At 33.7% G+C, this 25,404-nt stretch overlaps 1 protein-coding gene across 1 annotated transcript; it reads right to left on the bottom strand.

Annotated features, from left to right (window-relative positions):
• Positions 1-860: 860 nt before the first annotated feature.
• LOC115975881 (pre-mRNA-splicing factor CWC22 homolog) lies at positions 861-4,964 on the bottom strand. The gene is made up of 6 exons (XM_031096923.1): positions 4,306-4,964; positions 3,144-3,247; positions 2,934-3,036; positions 2,537-2,844; positions 1,453-1,758; positions 861-1,355 (listed from the first exon to the last, which is right to left on the bottom strand). Exons 1-6 carry the CDS (start codon positions 4,868-4,870, stop codon positions 1,026-1,028), a joined length of 1,716 nt encoding a protein of 571 aa, XP_030952783.1. The 5' UTR covers positions 4,871-4,964; the 3' UTR covers positions 861-1,025.
• Between the last annotated feature and the right edge of the window lie 20,440 nt (positions 4,965-25,404).

Below are 25,404 nucleotides of genomic sequence, written 5' to 3'. Positions count from 1 at the left end.
TGGATGCAACTGGCGGGATAGAGAATATGTCCAGTCGTGTGCATATGTTGGTTAAATTTATGTCAACAACATTTTCATAACAAATACTATGTGGTTGGTTGTTATTTGCTGTTATTAGTAGGTAAGAAAGTAATTTCAGTGGTAGATTCAAATTAAAAACCTATAACAACCTACCAACTAGGATTTATTGTGAAAATGTTGTGAAAATATTGTGTATGTAGCATTTCTTTTATTGTTTAGTTGTCATGTAAGGCAAATTGGGAGTGAAGAAGCAAACAGGGCCACCATTGGAGTATCTATAGAGTGACAAAAAATATTTATCTTAACTTCAGAGTTCAATAGTGTCAGAAGTGCATGTGTAGTAAAAATTCCAAGTAAATAATTAAATAAACACTTATTTGGACATGAAAAAACTAAATTTCAAGTAAAGATAAGGTGCAAATTTTGACCCAAATGTGTAACTTTTTTCAATCACAACCAAACTATTTATGAATATAAGTGTAATCATCCACTAATTAATTAAATATATTGAGTTATTTCCACGACAAACACCACAAATTTTAATTTTGACATTAGCCATATTATGATTACAAAAGCAAAATGTTAGGCTAAAATCAATATTTATTAACCATCTAATAAAGTAACCAAATTGAGGGGTGGCCTAACAATAGAAAGCCCGGGTAATCCATCCACCATCCCACCTGCAAGTGTAAGAGTTGTTGCCTTATAAATTCGAGTAGCATCAAGTTCCATTAGTGCTCAAGTGGCCGCACACCATAACGCACGGGAGTTTAGTGGTATGCAGGAAAACAAATGCCAAACATCAAACCCAAAATTTTACATGCCAAGGTAGAGCATCTGTGCCGAAATTAAGACACTTTCCCCGTTAGAGAGAAAAACAAAGTTGCTATAATGCTAAATTCATATCGATGCGAAATTTTACACAATGTGAAAACAAATTGATTCTATACATTACAAATGGCAAACATCAAACTCTAATATCTATTGCACATCATAACATTCCCTTAGACTATCCTCCTCCGCTTCCTGTGTCTGTCATCCCTTTCACTCTCATCTGAACTCAATGAATCCGATTCTAAACTAGCTGACCCTGTAACCGAACTACCAGAACTATCCGATTCTTGCTCTTTTTGCATAATAAGGCGTGGCATATTCTTCAAGTACTCACGTAAGTTTTCAGTGATGCCACCAAGTCCAATGGATGTGAAGAAGTTAATTGAAAACCGTGTGTTCTTGGGATTGTCCCTTGGGAAGATAGATTCAAAGGAATCCTGCATTGTGGGATCGTTAAGACGCTCATTCAGCAGATGGATGCCCAGATGCTCTGACAATTCCTGTAACAGAAACAACACAACTGTGAATACAACAGCTTCTAGAAGAAATGCTAGAGAGAAAAACATGAGGGGAAAAAATTGGTGTCGCTTTCGATACCTGGAATAGAATCTTGATAAATATACGAGATGAAGAAGTGGTATCCTCCTCTGTTAAGCGAATATAGGCTAAAACATGCCAAGGTAGAGCATCTGTGCCGAGTAAATGCGCAAAAAACTTAGCCACATTACGCAACTTATTAGTTTCAAGCCGGTGAATCATGGAATATTGTTGGACAAAGCATTTGTCAAAATTTTCCTGATAAACTTTGTTGATCATGCAGAATCGCTGCCCCAAAAGACCATAATACCGGAGGTAAGTTCTCTCCTGACTACAGCATTCCAAGAGCATAATGTTCAACTCCATCTGCATAAGCCACAAAGACAACTATAAGTCTTCAAGTAGTACAGAATTTCATTCAAGATTTTTTCTTTAAAATAAATTATGCTAATATATTATTATTATTATTAAGCTTTCAATTTTATTATTTTAAGCTTTCAATTGTATTATTTTAAGATTTTATTTTTCTTTTATTATTTTAAGCAATCAATTTTAGGAGTTACTGAATTCTTCAAGCCAAACTCAACTCCATGTCAAGTCTTAATTAGCTGAGCCTAAGCAGCAAGAAGCTTAGCTTGGGCTCTGTGTGGCTTGCCTCTCTACACCCCTAATAGTGACTGAAGTACCCAAGGGAAATAATCTAAGCACCAAGGCAAGTTAGTGCATGAAACCACTAATGAATTCTAATCGTTTAGGGGGTGGGGGTTAAAAAAACAAAAGCTAAGAATAAAGAAAAAAATATATTTGATAATGACTTGTAATAACATCTAGCAATCTGAAATGTTAAAAGAGTATGTAAAGTGAATCTAATCCATCTTGTTTATTCATTTATTGTTCATTTATTCACTTGATAGCAAAGGGGAGTAAAGGATGTCTTCATGCTGGACAGGAGACTCAGAACCCAGCTCTAGTTCCTCCAACTAATAGTGATTCCTAGCCAACTACCAATAATTTGCAGACTCAGCAAACTGCGAACAAATATTCATTATTTATCTTTCACTACTTCCTCTTAAACAAGGAAATACTAAATAAGGAGACTTCAATTTTACAGCAGTAACATCAGGAAAAAGCTTGCAACACATACCTCTTGACCTGGCTCTAGTTTAATTTTCAGGAGCTTATGACCTGCCTCCTCAAAATCTACACTGGACATAATTGTTAGATAGATTGTCCTCCGAAGATTTACAAGATTTGTCTCTGTTTCATCCCTTATTTTCATCTGCTCCTCATCCTCTTCCTCGTCATCATCCTCATCCTCATCATCATCATCATCATCATCTGAAGCTGCATCTGAACCTTCTTCATCCTCAGACTCATCACCCAAAATGGTTTGCTTCAACTCTTCATAACGCTTCTCATTCTCAAGGAAATTAGGATCTGGCTTGAATATATCTGAACAAGGAGAAAGAAAAATATAAATCAATACATAACCATAGCTAGACCAATCAAGAAGCAGAAGACAGCTCAGCATGATGCCATACCAAGGGTAATCTCTGGATCTATTTCCTCTTGGAGAGAGATCTCATGGGTTATCTGATCTTCCTGCTCTACAAGGTCCAGACCTGGACGAACAGCTGGGTACCCCTGCAAATGAATACATCACAGAGGGTATCTTTATTCTAGCTATCCTTGGACATTAATAGTAGTATGTCATACATAATTCTAAAAATGAAGGGAGAAAAAAAACATACCTGAAACTTGGCTTTTCTTATCGCAAATAGCCCTTCTATCAGAAATTGAACCCTTTTGTCTATTTCACCTTCATGAAGAATCCCACGGAAACGCTCAAATATTCCTGTAGAAGTGTAAACCTTGAGTACACAGTACAGTGACTAAAATATATTCCAGTAAAAACAAAAGAAGTAGGATAGGAACATTATGACATATAATCTCATGGAAACATTTATTGCTAAGCATAGAACATAATGAACCAAAAGTTTGACATAGCTAAACACGTACTTGTCTTTCATAATATAGTAAGTACAATAGTAAACAAGTTTTGAGTACTAAACAATATTTTCAAACGCTAACCATTTAACACCGGGCCACCATCCAAGGTTACATATATGCCACAGCCATGAGTGGCACAATTCCAGATACAATGTTTCTATATCGTCAAGACAATTTTTAACTTGGTGTTTCTATATCGTCAAGACAATTTCAGATAACAAAGAATGGCAACTTCCCAGTGGAACCTATATCACTGATCAGAAAAACCAGATACATGCCAGATTTAGGCATGATTACAACCCCCCCTTGTAATGAACTATCCTATCACTTAGGAGCTGTGGAATTTGCTATTCTGCCTATCCGAAGTTAGTTGGGTTATGCCTAATTTGATAATGAACTGGACAAATATTTTTTTACCCAATAAATACCAATACAACCTAAAATGTAAAATGAGTTGACACTAGGAATTTAGGAACATCATTCTGAGTGACTTATCATTATTTTTTCACTTACATAAGAGTAATTCCACAGGTCCTCCCTGTTTAATTGAAGGATTCCATTATTTACTGAAGACAAAGAGCTGTCACAAAATTTTTGGTGACTAGGCCCAACGAAGCCATCAAAATGCCATGGCAAGTGATGGCTTTATTGGTAACCCCTCTGTATGTCTAGTGTACAAAATGTGATTCAATGTAGAAGAGAAATTGCTAAATGTGGCTAACCAACCATACCTCCCTGAAAAAGATAATAACTTAGTAATAAATAAACTACTAAAAATTATAAGCACTTGGCAACAAGTACAACTTAGGAAGAACAACATGTCTAAACCTTAGAAACCAAAAATACAATAATATCCACAAATATGACAAATTTAAGATTGACGACCTCAAAAAGAATACCCACCATGCAAGCCTTTAGGCGAGAGATCTTGCAAAAGTGATCCACACTCTGTGACAAAGGCAACAGCAACCTCAACACTCGAATCGGTTGGATTCTGAAGCAGCACAGTAAGCAGCTCCAAGGCAATGATCTCATGAGCCACTAGTTGGTTCACTAAATGTGCAATAAACTTAACAGCAGCTAGTAATTGAGGCTTGTCGTTCCGTTTATATGCTCTCTTGAGCTGCAAAACGATCCTCCTCAAAAGAAGCTCGCCAACCTCAGGAAACTTGGTGTTGACAACAGCAACCAGTGCTGCAAACACGTCTGTAAAACCCGGGGATGACATCTGCGATTTCATACAGGACCGACAAAATAGCCCACTTCCCCGTATCAAATTCTCCGAGAAGAGTTCTGGAATAATGTTCTTTACGTTGGCAGCATTAACCTTGTTCACAAGCCCATTTATACTCTTCCGAAGGGCATCCCATGTCAACCGCTGATATTCAACACTGCTTTTATCTTGAACCTCTTTCATCCTCCGAGCCAACTTAAACGGAGGAAAATAAATAGCCGCCTCTTTCATCATACTAGCCAACTCAATCAAGCAAACCGATTTGGAGGGAATTACAGTATCTAAAAAGGAAAAGTTGCTCCGATGACAAGACAAAAAACTGCCACTCTCAATTATCAATTTATGCAGCAGCGCCTGCTAGGTTACTACAGAATTCTTGATGCTGTTGCACAACACACAAACCTAATATATATGTAGTTATATGTCATCGGTCGGCAACAATAGGAATTATTTTCCTTATTGTATTCGGTCATGCTTGACCGACTTGTAAGCAATAGGCCTTGTGGGCTTCAGTGGCCCACAAATTGAACCCACGTCAACAAAAAGAGTTGTGGATTACAAAAATTCCCAAATTCTTGTATATTAGGAGCCATTTGATAATGTTGTTTTAGTAATATTATTTATATTTTTTGAAAATATATGTGGATGAAAAAGTGTGTGAAAATACATGTAATATTATTTAAAAACTGAAAAGTGTTGCTTAAACTACCATATAAACAATGAATAATCTCAAATCAACAATCCCTAAAAAAATAAAAAATAAAAAAACTCAAATCAACAAATATAAATAACCAAGAATACTGAAATCCACACATTAAACACTTAAATTCCTAGCATATTAACAAACAAACATAGCAATAGTTATTCAATAGAGCCAAGAATACCAAATAGGGGGAAAAAAAAGCTAAATAGAAAACAATACCTCACTCAATAAATGGTGAAAAAAACTTACTATGTTTTTTTATTACAATGGCCCAGAGAGAGACGGGTTTGAGGTAGGGGTGACAATTTAATTATATGAGTCTTAATGGATAAACCCGCCAAAACCCATCTAAAATTTAAATAAACAACAAAAAATCTAAGAGCCCATTTGGTAGAGAAGTTTGAGTAATGTTGTTTGTAATTTTTTGAAATACGTGTGGATGAAAATGTATATAGAAATATGTGTAATGTTGTTTAAAAACTGAAAATGAATTGTTTAACAACTCTACCAAATGGGGCCTAATTTCTAGAAAATGACCAAAATACTCTTGAAACCTAAAAAATAACCAAAATATCCCATGAAACCTAAAAATGACCAAAATATCCCTGAAACCTTCAAATTATGAAAATACTCCCGTAACTTAAAAAATGATTGAAATACTCTTGAAACCTAAAAATTACCAAAATATCCCTTAAACCTAAAAGATGATTGAAAAACCTCCCAAAACCTATAAAATTACCAAAATATCCCTTGAAACCTTAGAATTACTTACCCCTAAACTTATAAAATGACCGAAATACCTCCCAAACCTATAAAATGGCCAAAATACTCCCGAAACATGAAAATTACCAAAATACACCCTTAACCTAAAAGATGATCGAAATACCTCCAAACCTATTAAATGACCAAAACGCCCCAAAACATAAAAATTACCAAAATACCTCCTAAATGCTTAGGTATATTTATAGATTAATACTAACCTCATTAGATCGTCTACATTGATGGTGCAAAAATTGCTAAAAATCTATTTTAGCATCTCAAATATCAAAAAACCTCATGGTTGTGGGGGTTTTTTTTTTCCCTACAATGGGTTGTGGTTGCCACTGGTGAAGTGGTGGTGGAGGTGGTTATGGCTAGTTTCTATAGGTTTTTGTGGTGGTTTTTTTTTTTTTTTTTTTTTTTTTTTTTTTTTTTAAAGGAGTTGTTTACATTATTTTAAATGAAGTGGTAAAAATATAGAATCTTTGATGATGTATTTCAAAGTGAAATAGTAAAATAAATATGTATTTTGGGTAGACATATTGTGTAAAAACTCCATCAAATTCCATGATTGCTCTTTGATAGAAGTCCTGCGTAGAACTAGGATTAGATGATATCACAGTAAGTATGCTTCCGTTTCTAGTTATGAGGTATATAGAGCCAGACTTATTGAAGACCATCTGAAAGCCACTGCCTATAGTTCCACTTAACCAATAAGCAGTGTTGGACCAATCTACAGGGTATGCTAAAGTTTGAAGCACAAGATTTCCATCCGTTTGTAGTTGCAACTGGAACCTGCCATTAGAGTTATTCCTTTCTGAGTAATGAGCTACAAGCTTCCTTCCCAGACTCATTGTTTGTAGGTAACATTGTGTCCGTCAGATGATCAAAACTCTGCCACAAATAGCCACCATCCTGGCTTGCCAGCACAAAGTTTCCGGTGTCAAGCATGGCTGCATAGACAACTCCTAAACCGCCTAACTCAGATTTTCATATCCCTGTGCCTGTTGGGTCACGAGAACCAATTTGCCATCTTTGGTAAGTTCAACTTTGGATCCTGTTGGCACTAGATTATCTCCATTGGCTGACAAGACAATGGTTTTTTCAGGTATTTTGTTGAACCATATGGCTAGTAGATAGCCTCCATTTCCAATTTGTTGGAAACCAAAAGCAAAGTCACCAAAAGGTGATGCCCAGTAAGAGCCTTTTTCCTGTGCAATAAGCGATGAGCCTAGAGCTTGGTTGCTGGAACTTTGAGCAAAGGTGGAATATGGCAGCAACAGAACAAGAAGCAACAAGGAGAGAAGATGTGATCGTTGTAAAGCCATAGTATTAGGAGAAAAGATATGATAGTTTATAATTGAAACACTTGGTAGTATAAATGATAAACTGTATTATGACAAATCTACTGGTAGAGGAAGATTTGCATTTGTTACATTTTGTTATAAGTATTGGGCAGTGGAACACTTTGTTGTATAAATGATAAACTATATGGTGAATTACAAACTTGCATATTGACAAATCTACTTGAGTCCTTTATTATGTTTTCTTTGCAGTGTGTGAAGACAGACTCTCTCTATTTTACTGCTGAAAACAAAGATGTCTGATTTTTTTCATTGACTTTGTTTTGATTCGATGCTCTTAACCTGTTGTTGACATTTACTGCTTTTATTTCTTCATTGAAGATTAAGACTACAGGCACGAAAATTTGCACTCGATCTCTTAAAAATTTCCACGTTTTTGAATTTGACCCACATATTGACTAGCATTGACTTCACTACGGTCCATCTACGTTGGCATGTTTGTGTTTGACACAAAAGTTTCCATACCGTCAATTCCTTTGACACCACTCACCAAGGATTCTCTCCATTTGAAGTGGATTTATTTCATGATTCAAATTTAATGTTACAATATTCTGAAAAGGCACTGGACTATTACTTTATTTAAAATTTTAAATGACGTTATACAGTAATAGTCTATTTACCGTTAAATCCAATATATATATAACTTAATCATGAAAATAGATGTAATTGAGAGAACTTGAAATATAGAAGATCTTGTTCCATTGTAAAATTTTCAAAATGTTTGTGATAACCTCATGGGAAAAAAATGTTTCTAATAAATTACTGCTCATAATACTTATAGACCCTTTTTCTTGTTTATGGTGCGTGACTTATTATATTTCAAAACAATGTTGTGAATACCATTTCGGATCCCATTTTGATTTTTCATTAAAACGAAATATTTTAGTACCAGTTTATTCTAGCATACTGTTTGTGAGTGTTTTTGGGTTACCGCATATTTATATATAATTATAATTATAATTTTTATATATATATATATATATATATCTATATAACTATTATAAAAAAACTAGTCGCAGATCCACGCAATGTGTGAAAATAAATAACTACTTTGTAATTTTGATATAAATATAATTTGTTCTCCTAAATTTGTTGAAAATAATTTGCTTTACCAAAAAATTAAGAGAAATGTTATGTCGGCAATAATTTCACAACACTTTCACAACTTGGTTGGCAAAAAAGTAATTTTAGTGATAGGTTTAAATTAGAACTAATAACAACTTACCAACTATGACTAGATGTATTGAAAATGTTGTAGATGTAGCACTTCTTAAAAATTAAACAATTTCTAAAATTATTTTTCATCTTAATATCTCTACAAATACAAATATATCATTCTATTATTTTTGGGTGTATTTGATTGATATTTATCCATTTTTTAGGTGGTTCATATTCCTCTAAATTATGTTATAGTGCGTTGTGTTTTCCTAATTTGGGTTATTTGTTTTAGATTTGGGATTATGCTATTTTTCTCAACAACTTGATTTTCTTTTTAGAATTTTCTCCTCTTGAATATCTAGAGTACAACTAAACTTTTTAATCAAGTATTAGCTCAAACAAAAATTAGATCAAAACAATAAGAAGGAGAGAGAGGACTTGTGATAGAAAACTCAATTCAATTCAATTCGTCTTCTTCACATTTTTTCCAAATTCAATTTCTTCATATAGTCAAGCATACATCTTCATGGAATTTCTCACATCCAATTGGTCTTCGTGGATTTTGAGGCTTTGTTCAAACTTGGATAATCTTTCACCCTCGTCTTTTTTTTTGGTTGTCTATTGCTACCTTATATAATTTTATACACGTGTTTTGATTTAATTTTCTTTCCATTGACATCAAATTCTACAATTTTGGCAAAAGTTTTACAGCAAAGGCATCCCATAATAATATCTAAATTTGTTACAATACAAAAAAAAAAGAAAAAGAAAAAAAAAGTAACATATCTTGTACTATGTTATGCATCTACATTCATGTCACAACTAATATGTACATACAATAAAATTGATTTATTTTACGGACATACAAAGAGAATTATTTATCCATAATGGTGAATGCATCACACAAATGCACATAAGTGGTATCCCATTAGTGGAAAAAAAAAAAAAAAGACCTCATCCATGATTAATGACCACATAAACTATAGTAGTAAGACCCTATTGCGATTCTTTTAATGTCTTCTTCATCATGGCTTTGAGATTTTTTTGGTTGGTTTATGGGAACCGATGTTTTTGGTATTTGAGATCTCCGATGGCACATCACTAACAAAATTAATTCGGAAAACCTAAAGAGTATAGGGGAGAATAGATTAAAAAAAAAAAAAAAAAAAAAAAAAAACAACAACAACAAACAACAACAACAAACTTCACTTTAGAGAGACTTTCCAAATTTGCTAGAGTGAGGTAGAGCAATTGCAAATATATATAGACAAAAAATTAGTAGTTTTTTTTTTTTTTTTTTTTTTTCGGAATTCTAATAGAGTGGCAATTGAACAGTTTCCATAATTGCTTGATTGGGGAGAGGGAGAGTTGTAAAGTTGAAGGAAGTTTGAATTATTATTAGATTGGGTTTGATGGAATAATAAATGGAAAGTTGAAAAGTTAGGAAATGTTTATTAAGAGATGGAGTTTTTTATTTTTATTTTTATGTGATTAGGAAAATGTTAATTTGCAAAAGGAAGGAAAGTAAAAGAAAAAAAAAGTTAGTGGGACCGATGATGTGGCCACTGATGTGGTTGAACAAGAGCGTAGCAACAATAAATGTTACGCTTCACCTTTTAGATATATATATATATATATAGAGAGAGAGAGAGAGAGAGATAACAAGTTTAATATATATTTTTTTTATTAAAAAAATCTCACATAAAATGAGCATGTTATTACTTAATGTTTAAAAAGATTACTTATGGTTAAATAATAATAATAATAACATTTGGGTAATTCTACCCAAAGAATTTCCAAGAAGGTTACTAACCAAGTCAAATTTATTCCCTCATCTTCTCATCCACACCTAAACTCTTCATTAATTTTTTCTTTCTCATCTCACTGTCTATGCCCTCTCTCCAGTTTTCTCATCTTCTTCATATTTTTTTCTCTCTCAAAATGCCACTGCATCATTTTGTCTTTAAATATATTTTCACCTCCTCTGTTCACATATACATAAACCAAATAGCTCTTATTCTCATCTTTTTACTTTTTGTTTCCCTTCTAACATAGCCTCTACTTCATCTTTTCTTTTATTTATTTTTTATTTTTTTCATTTCTGCATTCCGGCCAAATCTTTAATTTTGGCTAGTATTGACCGAAATGCCCGGAATGGGCTGAAATTTCATCCAAGGTGGAAAAGGAGGGTTGTCGTTCCAGTTTGCATGCCAGTATGAGATTTTCCAACCATAACAAAATGGAATCCATAACAATGCTTCAAAGGACAAGCCATTATTTTTCCCATACATGTGAGACAAAAAGATGACGATTACAAAATGCTAAATTGCAAACTACAACTCTAAAATTTGAGACTATTTGGATTTTACTTTTGGAAATTTTAGAATTTAAATTTTACCTCCAAAATTTAGGGAGTAAAATCTAAACACCCAAAATTTTAGGAGATAAAATCCAAATTCTGAAATGTCAAGATACAAAATCCAAACACCCCAAAATTTTAAGAGGGGGGGTTAAATCCAAATTCTGAAATTTTAGGATATAAAATCCAAACACCTTAAACTTTAAGAGTGTAGTTTGTAATTTAGCCTTATAAAAAGTACAAAGAATTAATCCATGTCTCGAATGTGACATTTTATTAGTAAAAATATTTGTTTCAACTATTTTTTAATTGCAAAAAGAAGTGGTCAAAGATGTTGGCTATTTAATGGGAAGTTTATTTATTTATTTATTTATTTTAGAGGAAGCATTATTGGCACAGTTTTAAAAATCGGACAGGCCAAAGAACTGGTTTGTGCTCTGATTCCCGGTTTAACTCGATTTTTACCTGTTTTGATCGGATTTATGGACTGGACTGCTGGTGCCTAGTTTCCGGTTGGTTCGGTTTGATTTAAAAAAATATTATTATTGAAGCAAATTAATAATAATGTCAAGTATAGTTTTTTATGTAGCATGTACAATGTTCCCACTTGGCTAAATAGAATCTTGTGTTAGAAGATGGAATTTTGATTTCTTCGTTTTGGTAAAAGTTTGAGTCAACCTTATTTAGTTGCCAGAATTTGGTCATGTTGAATGAATTGCAAAACCTACGATTTGTACCTAGTCTGTTGAGAGTTTGGTCAACTTGATAATGTCGCCTCAATCCCTAAGCAATTACCCTAATATAGAGGGGGAAAAAAAAAAAAACACTATATATGATATATATATATATATATATATATATAAATACTATAGTTGGGGTGGGGGATTTAAACTATGGTCATCTTCCTTGAAAACATCAAGAGGTATTAGTTGAACTACAAGGTTCCATGATCCATAATACATTAATAATTAATAATATACTTTTATTAAAATATATTTAATTTCTATAATATAACATCTACTTTCATTTAAAAAAAAAAAAAAAAAAAATCTGTTTACTTGGTTTTTCAATCCATATGAATGATGGCAATGGCATTAATTAACTGCTGGGTTTTGTTATAGGTTAGTGATAAAAACTTTATATAAACAATTACTTGACATAGAATAGTAGTCATATTAATAAACAGTCGGGATATACAAACATTTATCATACATACATTCATCAGAACACCAGATCTGAAGCAAAGCTGGTGACTTAAACATCCAACCTTGCCAATCTTCTCTTCAAAATCAATGCACAGGTTCAGAGTTAGTCTCAGTGGGCAATGAACATGAACTTACAATCACCTATATAAGTAATTTTCAACTTAGGACACATTCCTTCAACTTCAAACTTGAAAGATTCTGCATGTGTCCAAAATTTCATCTAATCTTTTATATGCTCATCATTTATACAAAATAATATCTGATGGTGTTACTTTGATGCTCAACACTTCTCTATTCAGGACAGTCCTACAAGGAAGGTACTTTACCGAGGCAAGAATGAACATGGATTTGTATCCCATTCATTGCTCTGCCTTGCCAAGTATCACTTCCTCACTTTTCTGTTTCATCTATTAATTTGGTTGCGAAGTTAAACTAATCTTGGGGCAAGATCGATTATGTCAAGTTAATGTTGCAAACCATGACAAATTGTAAGTCTTGTTGTAAGACAGTAGTTTGGATCTTGCTAAATCTAGCTAGATTTAATCTAAGAAGGCCTGCCTGAAAATAACCTGTACAGCAAAATATGTCAATGATAGTGGCTCCAACTAGTTCTAGAGTCTAGTAGCCACTATTCATTGTCTGGACCTTGTCAATTGGAGTTGCCATTTTAGTGTTACACAAGTATAAAGTATAAGCATTCTGTTGCACGTGTGTGAATTTACACACTGAAGTGGCATTTTCAAGTTTAAAATTCAATTGTTTTGAGAGTGTGTAAATGCACACAATGTGTGAAACAAACACTGTCCATGTTCGAATACTTTCCTTACTCCTTCCACTCATATGTTTAGGAAAATCTCACTTGCACCAAGTAAAAGCATTAAAATATAGTGAGTAAAAAACATAAGGAAAACCCAATTACTCTATTCTGGTTCAAGCTAATTTGGTCGCTGTTGAGATGGAGCATCGTCAACAATGATTTTAATATTTGAAACAAATAAATATTTTTCGTTTTATTTATTTATTAATATATTTTGGTCTTCTATAGCTCTGTGAAAATGAAATTTGGTCGACTGTTGAAGCCACTCATTATTAATGATGACCCAATCTCGATTGATAGAGGATGTAACTTAGAACAAAATGGAAGATAATAAAGATTCAATTTTTATGACTTTTTTAGATAACTGGATTGCCTTACAATAATGTAGCTTTACAATTATGCTATACAATTGTCTCTTTATCGTATAATGAAAGTTTTGAGAATTGGTTTTTCATTCAAGATGCACATTCTAACGCCCTAAGAGTGATTGGTTTTTTCTTTTTTAAGATACAATTTGGTTTTAACTAATTATTGCCTCATTTCATAATAATTGATTACTTTATTACCATTAAGCAATTCAAACAAAAAAGAAAGTATATCAAGAGACTGTTTCATGGAGCACCTCTCTCATACTTGGTGCATCTCACTCATCTATAAGACTCACATATTATAAGAGGGGTGCTCCATGATACAGTTTGGTAAGAATTTTTTTTTTCTAAACGAAGACGTCAATAAGTTTATTTTTGTGAAGAAAGATTTGATCCCTAGTTTTTTGTTCGACGATAAAAATTTAATCAATGGAACTAATTATTATTATTATTATTACTAGTTGTGCAAGCCAACTTCAACGGTTGCTAATGACTTCAATTAGACATTGATATTATTTGCTTGCTTGTGGACAAGAATATTGGTAAATTTAGTAAAATTGGTTCTCATACACGTTTATATGCGACAAGACCTAACGTACAAGTGGGGATTAAGTTACCGAGGGGTGGCAAATAGATACAAACTTACATCATCACCAAGCGAAGAGAAGCACAAAAATGGAAAAGGCCTCTACCGAAACAAATTCTAGGAGTTGTCACTCCAGGCCTTCCGACAAAGAATATTGGTTTTTTATTTTTTTTGCTAAGTACAAGAATATTGAATCATTGATAGAAAGGGTGAGGCAGTTTGAAACATGATGTGTAGTGCAAACAAATGTGTGTGGGTAACACATTAACATCGAGATAGCTAGTTAAGGATGAATTGTTGGGGAATGATATTGGCTTTAGCATTACTGTAGGAAGAGTGCAAAGGTTGAAGTGGTAGGTTATGTGCTTAATTGACATTACTTTACTGGGCAAGAGACTCTCTCATACTCGTCACCATCCCTTTCATATTCGTCTTTTTCATTAATGTTTGAGAAATGCTATGTCAAAACATTTTCACAACAAATACAATGTGGCGGGTTGTTATTTGTTGTTATTAGTGGGTAAGAAAGTAATTTCAGTGGTGGATTCAAAATAAAAACCTGTAACAACTTACTAACTAGGATTTATTGTAAAAATGTTGTCTATGTAGCACTTCTCTTATTGTTTAATATTCATATAAGGAAAATTGTGAGTGAAGAAGCAAACAGGGCCACCATTGGAGTTTCCATAGAGTGACCAAAAATATTTATCTTAACTTCAGAGTTCAATAATGTCAGAAGTGCATGGATATTAAAATTCCAAGTAAATAATTCAATAAACACTTTTTTGGACATGAAAAAACTAAATTTCAAGTAAAGATAAAGTGCAAATTTTGACCCAAATGTGTAACCTTTTTCAATCACAACCAAACTATTTATGAATATAAAGTGTAATCATCCACTAATTAATTAAATATATTATGAGCTATTTCCACGACAAACATACCTCCCTGTTGGTGACTAGGCCCAACGAAGCCATCAAAATGCCATGGCAAGTGATGGCTTTATTGGTAACCCTCTGTATGTCTAGTGTACAGAATGTGATTCAATGTAGAAGAGAAATTGCTAAATGTGGCTAACTAAGCATACCTCCCTGGCCCTGGCTTCCTATACGATTAAAAAGATGATAACTTAGTAATAAATAAACTACTAAAAATTGTAAGCACTTAGCAACAAGTACAACTTAGCAAGAAAAACATGTCTAAACCTTAGAAACCAAAAACACACGACAGCAACTCAATTCCAATAGCATACCCACTATGCAAGCCTTTAGGCGAGAGATCTTGCAAAAGTGATCCACACTCTGTGACAAAGGCAACAGCAACCTCAACACTCGAATCGGTTGGATTCAGAAGCAGCACAGTAAGCAGCTCCAAGGCAATGATCTCATGAGCCACTAGTTGGTTCACTAAATGTGCAATAAACTTAACAGCAGCTAGTAATTGAGGCTTGTCGTTCCGTTTATATGCTCTCTTGAGCTGCAAAACGATCCTCCTCAAAAGAAGCTCGCCAACCTCAGGAAACTTGGTGTTGACAACAGCAACCAGTGCTGCAAACACGTCTGTAAAACCCGGGGATGACATCTGCGATTTCATACAGGACCGACAAAATAGCCCACTTCCCCGTATCAAATTCTCCGAGAAGAGTTCTGGAATAATGTTCTTTACGTTGGCAGCATTAACCTTGTTCACAAGCCCATTTATACTCTTCCGAAGGGCATCCCATGTCAACCGCTGATATTCAACACTGCTTTTATCTTGAACCTCTTTCATCCTCCGAGCCAACTTAAACGGAGGAAAATAAATAGCCGCCTCTTTCATCATCCTAGCCAATGTAGGAATTACTGTACCTAAAAAGGCAATGTTAACTTTTGCTTTAACAGTTCAAGCACATCAATGGCCTAACACTCTTTCTCACAAGACTAGCGAGACAAGGAACTGCCATATATACTGTATATATTTATATGTCATAGGTCGGCAACAATAGGAATTATACTCTTGCTGTATTCGGTCATGCTTGACCGACTTATAAGCAATGGGCCTTGTGGGCTTCAGTGGCCCACAAATTGAACCCACGTCAACAAAAAGAGTTGTGGATTACAAAAATTAATAACCTCACTTAATAAAATAAAATAAAAAAGCCCAAAATCTGGCACATTATATTTACTGAGTTCTATACCAGTTTCAACAAAACAATGAATAAACTCAAATCAACAAATATAAATAACCAAGAATACTGAAATCCACACGTTAAACACTTAAATTCCTAACAAATTAACAAACAAACATAGCAAAAGTTATACAATGGAGCCAAGAATACCAAATAGGGGGAAAAAAGAAGCTAAATAGAAAACAGTACCTCACTCGATAAATGGTAAGAAAGAAGAGCACCTGTACAAGGAAACATAACTAAAGAGAAAAGTTGTACTAAATTACTTTAAATTAGTACAGTCCAAAGATAAACTTATTTTATATAATTTTTAAAAAAATATTTTTTATAGAAGTCTATAGAAAAAAATGACAAAATTGACATATGCTAATGTGGCTAATTGTTAGTAATCGAAAAAAAAAAAAATGATGTCAATAATGAACCCAAATAAGAACCTACAAGCTTGTAAATTTAACTGGTATAAAAAATGTTGTCAAGTTTTTTTAGTTTATTTTATTAAAGAAACTAAATTGTATAAAAAGCTTAAAAATACTATTCCTTCAAAGCGACTTATCATTACAACTAGTGTGCTTCAAGAAGTAAAGGCGGGAAAAATATAGAAGGTATTCAAAGTATAACTCAAGGGTAAGAGGTCTCCTGTTGAGACGTGAACACTGGATCCAAGCCGGTTCTTATGGGTATGAAAAATTTGGTCCTATTCCCAAAAATAGACTGGACTGGACCGAATAGTAAGTATATAAATTTTTAAATGTTTTTTTTTTAAAGGATAAAATTTAGCTATAAAATTGGTTTCAACCTAAGGTTACAACTTTACTCAATATCTTTTTATTGGAAATGAATTTTGACAAATCCACTATTGGATTACATTTTCTTCTCATATCCTTCATACTTGTAAAATTTCTAGGAAATTAAAGATAAACAACTATGTCATTAATAAATTTTTTAAATTGTAAGTTTTTGTAGTTTAAAATTATGTATAAAATATAATTTTATAGTTCATATAGTAAATAATATCCGATTGTCACAAAATTTGACATATGTATTAAGAGCGTAAAGAACATGCAATCCAACGGTTAGATTTTCAAAATATGTAGTTGTGGGAAGTGGAATAGTCTCTATTCATACCTAGAGCCTAGGAAATTAATAGGCCATGGGAAAGTAGTTGGGCTTGGCCTATGGGCTGAGGGGAAAGCTCGGAAGGAGGCAGTCCGTGAAAGAGTTGAAAGTTGGGTCATCATGAAAAGGGATTTTATTGCAAAGGAATGCAATAAAATCTCTGTTGGGTCATCATGTTGAAGATAGTTAGATACCACGGTCAGCCCATTCCTGTGGAAAAGGAATGCACTAGCTTATTTGGAGCATGGATAATCAATGCACGATCTCCAAGAGACATTGGTGATCATGGGAAACTTCTGGAATATGCAAGAAGAAAGAAGATCTTTTACCTCTGCATAAAAGAAGGGGTTCTTACCTAACCTTTGTTGCATTAATTGCGCAAAAGACAGCCTGAATGGTACACACAACCTCTGGGCAATTAGAATTCCAAGATAAGAAGGAGAGGAAACTGATAAAGTAAGAAAAAATATCCTTGAGACTCTGAAAAGGAACAGGATAGCTGGAGGGATAAGAACAAAGGCTGAGGCTATAAGAGAAGGAAAGGAAAAAATGTGATGGGAATCCAAGAAGTGGGAGAGGAAAAAAATTAGTTGGAAAAGAAAAAGAAAGTGAGAGTGAAAGATATTGAGTGAAATACCACGGGAGCCAATATAAAAAGCTTCCTAGAATCACCCGTTGTAATAGAGTGATGGTAGCATATAAATGGTCAATGAAATCCATTGTTTTTTTTTTTTTTTTCCCATTGTAGAGTTTATATTCTCTGTTGCTTATTTGTATCTTGTTTGTGTGGGTCATTGTAAAGAGAATTCCGTGGAGCGATCCTCGGGGACTAATTTCAGTTCCCCTACAGTAGTAATGTTAATGATATTGAGTAAGGTTATCTAATTTTATAGCTAAATTTTGTATTAATAAAAAAATAAAAAACCTCTCATTCTCTTATTTTCTTTGACTTTCTTAACTGTCTCTCCCACCATTTCCGACATTCTGTCCCTCTCACTATCCCTCCCCTGCCACAGTTCCCAGTCATAAAAACAAAAGCTTTTTATGTGGCAAAACAATTAAAGCAATTGGGCAAGTGGTTGCAACTTTGAGTTCCAAAAATGGCTCCAGTGGGAGTTGGGGGAAGTTATTCAAGCATAAATTTTTGGTTTTTACAACAGCTGCGCAAATGGGTCTTACTTTTATCTTCGGATAAAACTTAGGTACAATTCTTCTTCCTTAACTATATTAAATTTAAATGTCTGCATCTAGAACATATACGTTTCAGGTTATCATTGAATTTCTTCACTTTGCATGTTTGTTCATTTGTTTGTTGTCTGTTCTTTGTTTCGAATTCCTAGAACAATGTATAGTCCTAAACGTGTGATCCAAGGTAGCTTGGTTCTATAGGGATGTACTGAAACTTACTATGTTGAAGAAGTCAATCTAAGCTCAAGCAATGATTATTCAACATATGCAATACAATTCCAAAATAAGTAACTTAGATTGACTTTGCATCTTTCTTTTCCTTTTTTTTTTCTTTTTTTTTTTTTGGGTTCAGAATAAATTATTATGTTTCGTTCGAGATAATTAAGAATGTTGTTGTAATTTAGATGTTCGTTCGATGCTATTTAAAATGATTACCTTAGAAATTTGATCAGGTCATACAATGCAACTGAAATTTTCTCTTGCAATGCAGATGAAATAATGGTTACAACTGGTGAAGGTCTTGAATGGGTTAGGGAGATATGAGTAGAAGTGCCTGAAAAATTCAATATGCATCATTCTTTATCTATTTCTTTGGAGAATTCGGGTTTAGTAAGAAAATGGTGACCTTAGATCAAGTACAATATATTATATCAAGTTGCAGTGCATTCTACTGCTACTTGGTAAAACTGTGACTTTATGTTTGAAAAATTAGTAATGGTGTGTATCATGACCAAAAAAAGAGTGTCATTTGTAGAGTCTAACCTAGTCTGATATGGTGCCTTACTGCCTTGCTAAATGGGACTGGTAACATCAATTAAAAAAAAAAAAAAAAAAAAAAACTAAAGATCTCATGTGATTATTCACTAATATATTAGCTCATTTCAAGTAAGATTTTTAGTATCTTCACTTCTAAAAACTCTTCGCTTCCACTTTGGCTAAAACTAAAGCAAACATAAGCTTTGGATCTTATCTCACTGCTCTTGATGATAACTCTTCCTAGGGTTCCCAATTCGGTGACTTTGCTTTTGGATTCCAACCAATTGGTGGAATAGGCTTCTTACTTGCTATATGGCTTGAAAAAATCCCAGAAAAAACCATAATTTGGTCAGCCAATGGGAATAGTCTAGTCCAAAGAGGATCCAAAGTTGAGCTTACAATAGGTGGCCAGCTAGTTCTCTATGGCACAAACATTCAGCAGGTTTGGGCTACTGATGTTGCTGCTAGTGGAGTTAATTATGCATCCATTCAACACTGGGAACTTTGTGCTTGCAAGACTAGATTATGTCAACTTACAGGAAAGTTTTAACTCTTTCCGATGACACCATATTGCAGAGTCTGATGCTAAATCAAGGAAGGAGGATCCATTGCTAAGACCTTCCATGAAGAATGTTCTGCAAATGTTGGGCGGTGCCACTGAAGTTTTAGTGCCTCCATGTCCTTTTCCAACTACTTCAGTATAATCAATTACCTATAGGTATGCATCGATGCATGTTCCTTGCTGGTACTTGAACCATGTTTGGTTGTACTATTTTAGTCTAATTCTTGAAGCATACTTGGTTGTACTGTTTAATATACTAGTTTGTTTGTTTCAATGTAGGAGTATGTTCACATGTAATCTCTTGCCAATTCAGTATTTTCTTAATGCAGCTGCATAAAAATTTTAGTCCCATTTATGGTTCAAATCAGCACTTACCCTTCCCAATAATGTTCTAATTTCATTTTGGAATACTATTTATAGAATATAAGAAAAAATGTCCCTCAAAGAAAGAAAGAAAAAAAAAAATGTCAATTGATAGCCTCTACTAATATACATGCGTAAAAAAGCTCACTTTTGGAGTCAATGTGTTAAGCCCGAAGAGAAGAAAAAGAAAGGGGAAGATTCAAACTAGTGATCTCCGTATTATAAGGCGTAGTTTCTTATAGATTGCACTATATCTTGGTGTTGCACCCTTTTTGTTCCATAAAAGAGAAGCAAAGATGCTAGCGCATTAAGTACTACTCTTCATATTATAAAACAAAACAAAATATCATTTTACTAATATAAAGGATGACTAGGAACAAAGGCTGTATAATTGTGATTCCTTTTCAGTTTTCACCCCACCATTTTTTTTTCTTTATCGTTCTTTTCAATTTTTGTACCTTTAATCCTTCTATATCCCATCCACGAATCCTTACATGGCACTGACGAATAGTCCTAAATTTCCAGATCATCTTTGTATGCCATTTCGTCAAAAGGCAATTTTACAAAGGTATAGGACAATAGTTTTGATCTTGTGAAGTCTAGCCATATTTCATCTAAGAAGGCCTGCCTGAAAATATCCTACACAGAAAAATATGTCAAACATAGTAGCTCCAATTAGTTCTAGATTCTAGTAGACACTAGTCATTGTCCTGACCTTGTCAATTGGAGTTTCCTAAAATTAGTAGGTGGATTTTGCAGGTGAGTCAAAATTCCACCTATAGCATGCTACTCTGTTTTGCAATCCTTATGAATGACGGCATTAACTGTTGAGTTTTGTATTAATTTTATTGTGGTTCAATACTTGATAGGCCAAAGATGAATTGACCTCTTGTGATGAATTAATTGATTAATTAGTCAAGTTTACTAATTAATCAAATTAACATGCGATGTACATGGTAGCACAAACAAATCACCAATTACTAAGTATGCAGTGGAAATTAAATTGACACGGTGATTTGTTTACGAATGGGGAAAACCTACACGGGAAAAACCCCACTGAGTGATTTTAAGGTCATCACTCTCGAGAATCTATTATTATTAAAACAAGTGGTTACAAGTAAAGGAATCCCAGTACCTTATACCAACCTACAGTTGAACCCTTACCACAATACCCAATTGGACTTGTTCTGTAGTGACAATCTCTCATTTCAATGCATGGCTCCCAGTTTGTGACTAACCAATAAATGCGCGGATCCTAGTATGTGACTTGATCACCAACTAGAGAAGGATGTTGGCTGCAAAGTTCTTCTGTTCATCACACAATGAAAATCATTAAAATGCTTGGTTGCAAAACCCTATGGTGTTCAAACACAGCAGCTTCTTAGACATATAATTGCAGCCATTATTTAACTTCAACTTCATGTATTTTATTCATACCAACTTTATTTAACTTCAACTTTTATCATTCTTAATCATGCGTAGAAATATTATTCCAACAAATAGATCAAGGTAACCTAAAATAAAGGAAAATGATTCACTGCTGAATGGTGATACCATCCCAAAAACAAAACAAAAAATGCAAAATAAACACAAAAAACCAAACATACAAACAGTTAACATAAAGATACAGAAAAATAAAAATTAAAGAGATTTTTTTTTTTTTTCTAAAGATAATAACAAAGAGAGGAGAGTTAGGCAATAGTGGTTTTGAAATTGGGTTGATAGATTCGGTGAGGGAAACTGGTGGCTCAATCGATGTGGTGGTAGCAACTTGGAGACAGTGGCTGCAAGGGGAAGTTCGGCCACGACTGGGCTTGGGAGAACAAAAAAACTATTAGGTTCTAAAGATTTAGGTTTAAATGTTTAGAATTATGTTTTTATTGTGTTGGCAAATCGAGAACAAAATGTATCTAGTCTAGTATTAGGCAATGCTTAAAAGTGTTTGTTTCATGGTTCAAGTCTAGCTAATTGTAGAAAAAGAAAGTGTGTTTCTACCCTGCTCAACCAATTGAGAAATTAGGCTTGACCAATCAGAAATCACAGGAACATAATTCTGTAGAACTTTAAACCAGGCCTAAGCTTGCAAAAACGTTTAGGGTTTCATTCCAACTTCTTCACATATAAACCCTAGCTACATTTTTCAGACTTTTGGAAGACTTGTGTGTTACTCCTTGTGAGATCTGAGAGATTTTGTACCTTCTAACTACACAAAAATCTACCAGAGCTAGAACTACAATCAAGCGTTGGTAGAACATAGTTGCTGCATCAAGATCATTACTGAAGGTGATCTAAAACCTTTGAGTCGGATCTCAAAATCATAAGCAAGGGTGCTTGTGTTGGTGTAAATCCAAAAAGAGAAGGAATTCGTGGATTCAAAACTTGGATGTGGTCATGTCAGTAAGTTATTACATGAGGTAGTAATAGATTTAGGGTTAAATCTGATTGTAAAAGTTTCAGTTCTCTTATAGTGGATTTACTTTACCTTGAGGATAGCTAGGTCAAATCCTCCCCTGGTTTTTTACCATGAAACAGTTCGTTTCATCGATATTTATGGGTCATCATATCGTGTTGTTATTTACTTTTTCACTTTATGCATGATATGATATATGCTTGTTTAATCTAGATCTGAATAATAAACCTAATAATCAATTTGGTTAATTAATTAGGTTAAACAATCTAGTTTAAGGGGTCTAAATGAACAAACAAAAACAGAGAGAGAGACCTTTTAACAGAGGAGAAGGCCACACCAGCATGAATCGTCGGAGGTGGCGGCGGTGTGGAACTCAGTGGCTGCTAGTTGCAACCATGGAAGTTTGGCCATGGGTGTCCTAGATAGGTTTGGTGGAATGGAAGAGAGAGGGAGACATTGAAATTTTGAAAAATTGAGAGGAGAGAGTAAATAGTTGAAAATAGAAAGTGAGTTAGGAGTGTACGGATCGTTGACGTGGCTTAAATGATGTGTCAATTTATGAAGCATTGGATTAAATGAATGGTTGAAATTTGAGCAATTGCACACCATGCAATACCCTAGGCAATACATTAGGTATTGCATGGGATCTCAATCCCACAAATCACAAATCACGGTCCATAGAAAATGCAAAGGCAGAGCACTAGAGCCGAGACAAAAAACACAAATATGAACATGAGAGAGGTGAGGAAAATCTCATATTCATCATACCTTGGCCAATTCAACTCATGTGTAAGTGTGAACAGCAATAGATGTAGTTCAAATCGGATTTGAGGAACAGCAGCAGCAGAGGTGTAAATTGGATTGGATCTGAGGAACATTAGCAGCAAAAAATTTTGTGGAGGAAGAATGAGGTTAGGTAGAGTTGAGAGAGTGAGATTGAGAGAGAAAAAGTACTGGAAAAAAATTTGGGAATTGTGATTTGGGTTTTCAGATTTTTTTTTTAGTTTTTTTGTGTGTGATTTTGGTTTAGTCCAGATTTATTTTTTATTTTGTATTTAATTTATTTTGTCCAAAGGTAATTGATGTTATGCTTGAGACAATTAATTCCTTTGAACCAAAGAATTTTTCAATTGTTCTTGTGTTAAAGGGGCCTGGAGTAGAGAGAGAGAGAGAGAGATATATATATATATTTATATATATATTTTTTTTTCTTTTTCTTATAGGCCAATATCTAAATATTTTAGAGGAGGGGAGCCAAATATATATATACTATTTTTTTTTTTTTTTTGGGGGGAGGGGGGGATTAAAGTCACAATTTAAATTTTCACCCTTATACACACACACACATACTAGCTCTTTTTTTTTTTTTTTTTTTTTTTTTTAGGGGTGGGGCGTGGGGGGAGCACTGTAGTTCCGTCCCCGTTGATAATGCCGGTTCAATCCCTAGGCAATTGCCTTAAAAAAAAAGACACTATAATAATAATAATAATAATAATAATAATAATAATAATAATAATAATAAATTCAACCGTTGGGGTGGGAGATTTAAAATATGGATGTCTTTTTTGAAAACATCAAGAGGTGTTAGTTCAACTACAAGGCCCCACCATCTATAAAACATTAATAATTTAATACTATACTTTTATAACATCATAAAATAAAATATATTTAATTTCTATAATATAACATCTACATTCATCTAAAAAAAAAGATCTATATACTTGGCTTTTCAATCCATATGAATGATGGCAATGGCATTAAGCCATTAAATGCTGGGTTTTGTAATAGGTTAGTTGTAATCAAATGCTTGAATAGAAAAGACAAAATTTGCACTACAAACAATTTTTTTTTTTTATCTAGGAACCATTTTTATTGTGTGATAAAATTTTTATATAAACAATTACGTGACATAGAATAGTAGTCATATTAATTGACAATCGGGACATACAGACATTTATCATACATACATTCATCAGAACACCAGATCTGTAGCAAAGCTGGTGACTTAAACATCCAACCTTGCCAATCTTCTCTTCAAAATCAATACATAGGTTCAGAGTTAGTCTCAGTGGGCAATGAACAGGAACTTAGAATCACCCATATAAGTAATTTTCAACTTAGGATACGTTCCTTCAATTTCAAACTTTCAAGATTCTGCATTTGTCCAAAATTTCATCTGATCTTTTATATGCTCATCATTTATGCAAAATAATATTTGAAGGTGCTGCTTTGATGCTCAACACTTCTCTAGTCAGGACAGTTCTACTAAGAAGGTACTTTATCGAGGCAAGAATGAACAAGGATCTGTATGTCATTCACTGCTTTGTCTTGCCAAGTATCGCCTCCTCACTTTTCTACTTCATCTATCAATTTGGTTGCAAAAGTTAAACTAATCTTGTGGCAAGATCGATTATGTCAAGTTAATGTTGCAAACCATGACAAATTGTAAGTCTTGTTGTAAGATAGTAGTTTGGATCTTGCTAAATCTAGCTAGATTTAATCTAAGAAGGCATGCCTGAAAATAACCTGTACAGCAAAATATGTCGATGATAGTGGCTCCAACTTGTCTAGAGTCTAGTAGCCACTATTCAGTGTCTGGACCTTGTCAATTGGAGTTTCCAAAATTTGGTAGTGGGATTCTGCAGGTGAGGGGTGAGGCAAATTTCTGCCTATTTCATATTACTAAGTTTGTCAATCCTTACAGTGGTTCAATACTCAATAGAAAAGACACATTTTTTCCGTACAAAAGGAATCATTTAGCCAGTGGCGGCTCTAGCAATTTTCTTAAAGGGGTCCATTAAGAAACTTAAATTAAACAAATTTTAATAAAAAGAGAATTTGAATATATTGTGTTATTGAAAAAAAAAACATAAATACATGAAATTTT

Source organism: Quercus lobata, chromosome 1 (assembly GCF_001633185.2).
Source record: "Quercus lobata isolate SW786 chromosome 1, ValleyOak3.0 Primary Assembly, whole genome shotgun sequence".
Classification (NCBI taxonomy): Eukaryota; Viridiplantae; Streptophyta; class Magnoliopsida; order Fagales; family Fagaceae; genus Quercus; species Quercus lobata.
Note: the sequence above shows the minus strand (reverse complement) of the source record. Positions and strands in the feature narration are given on the sequence as shown.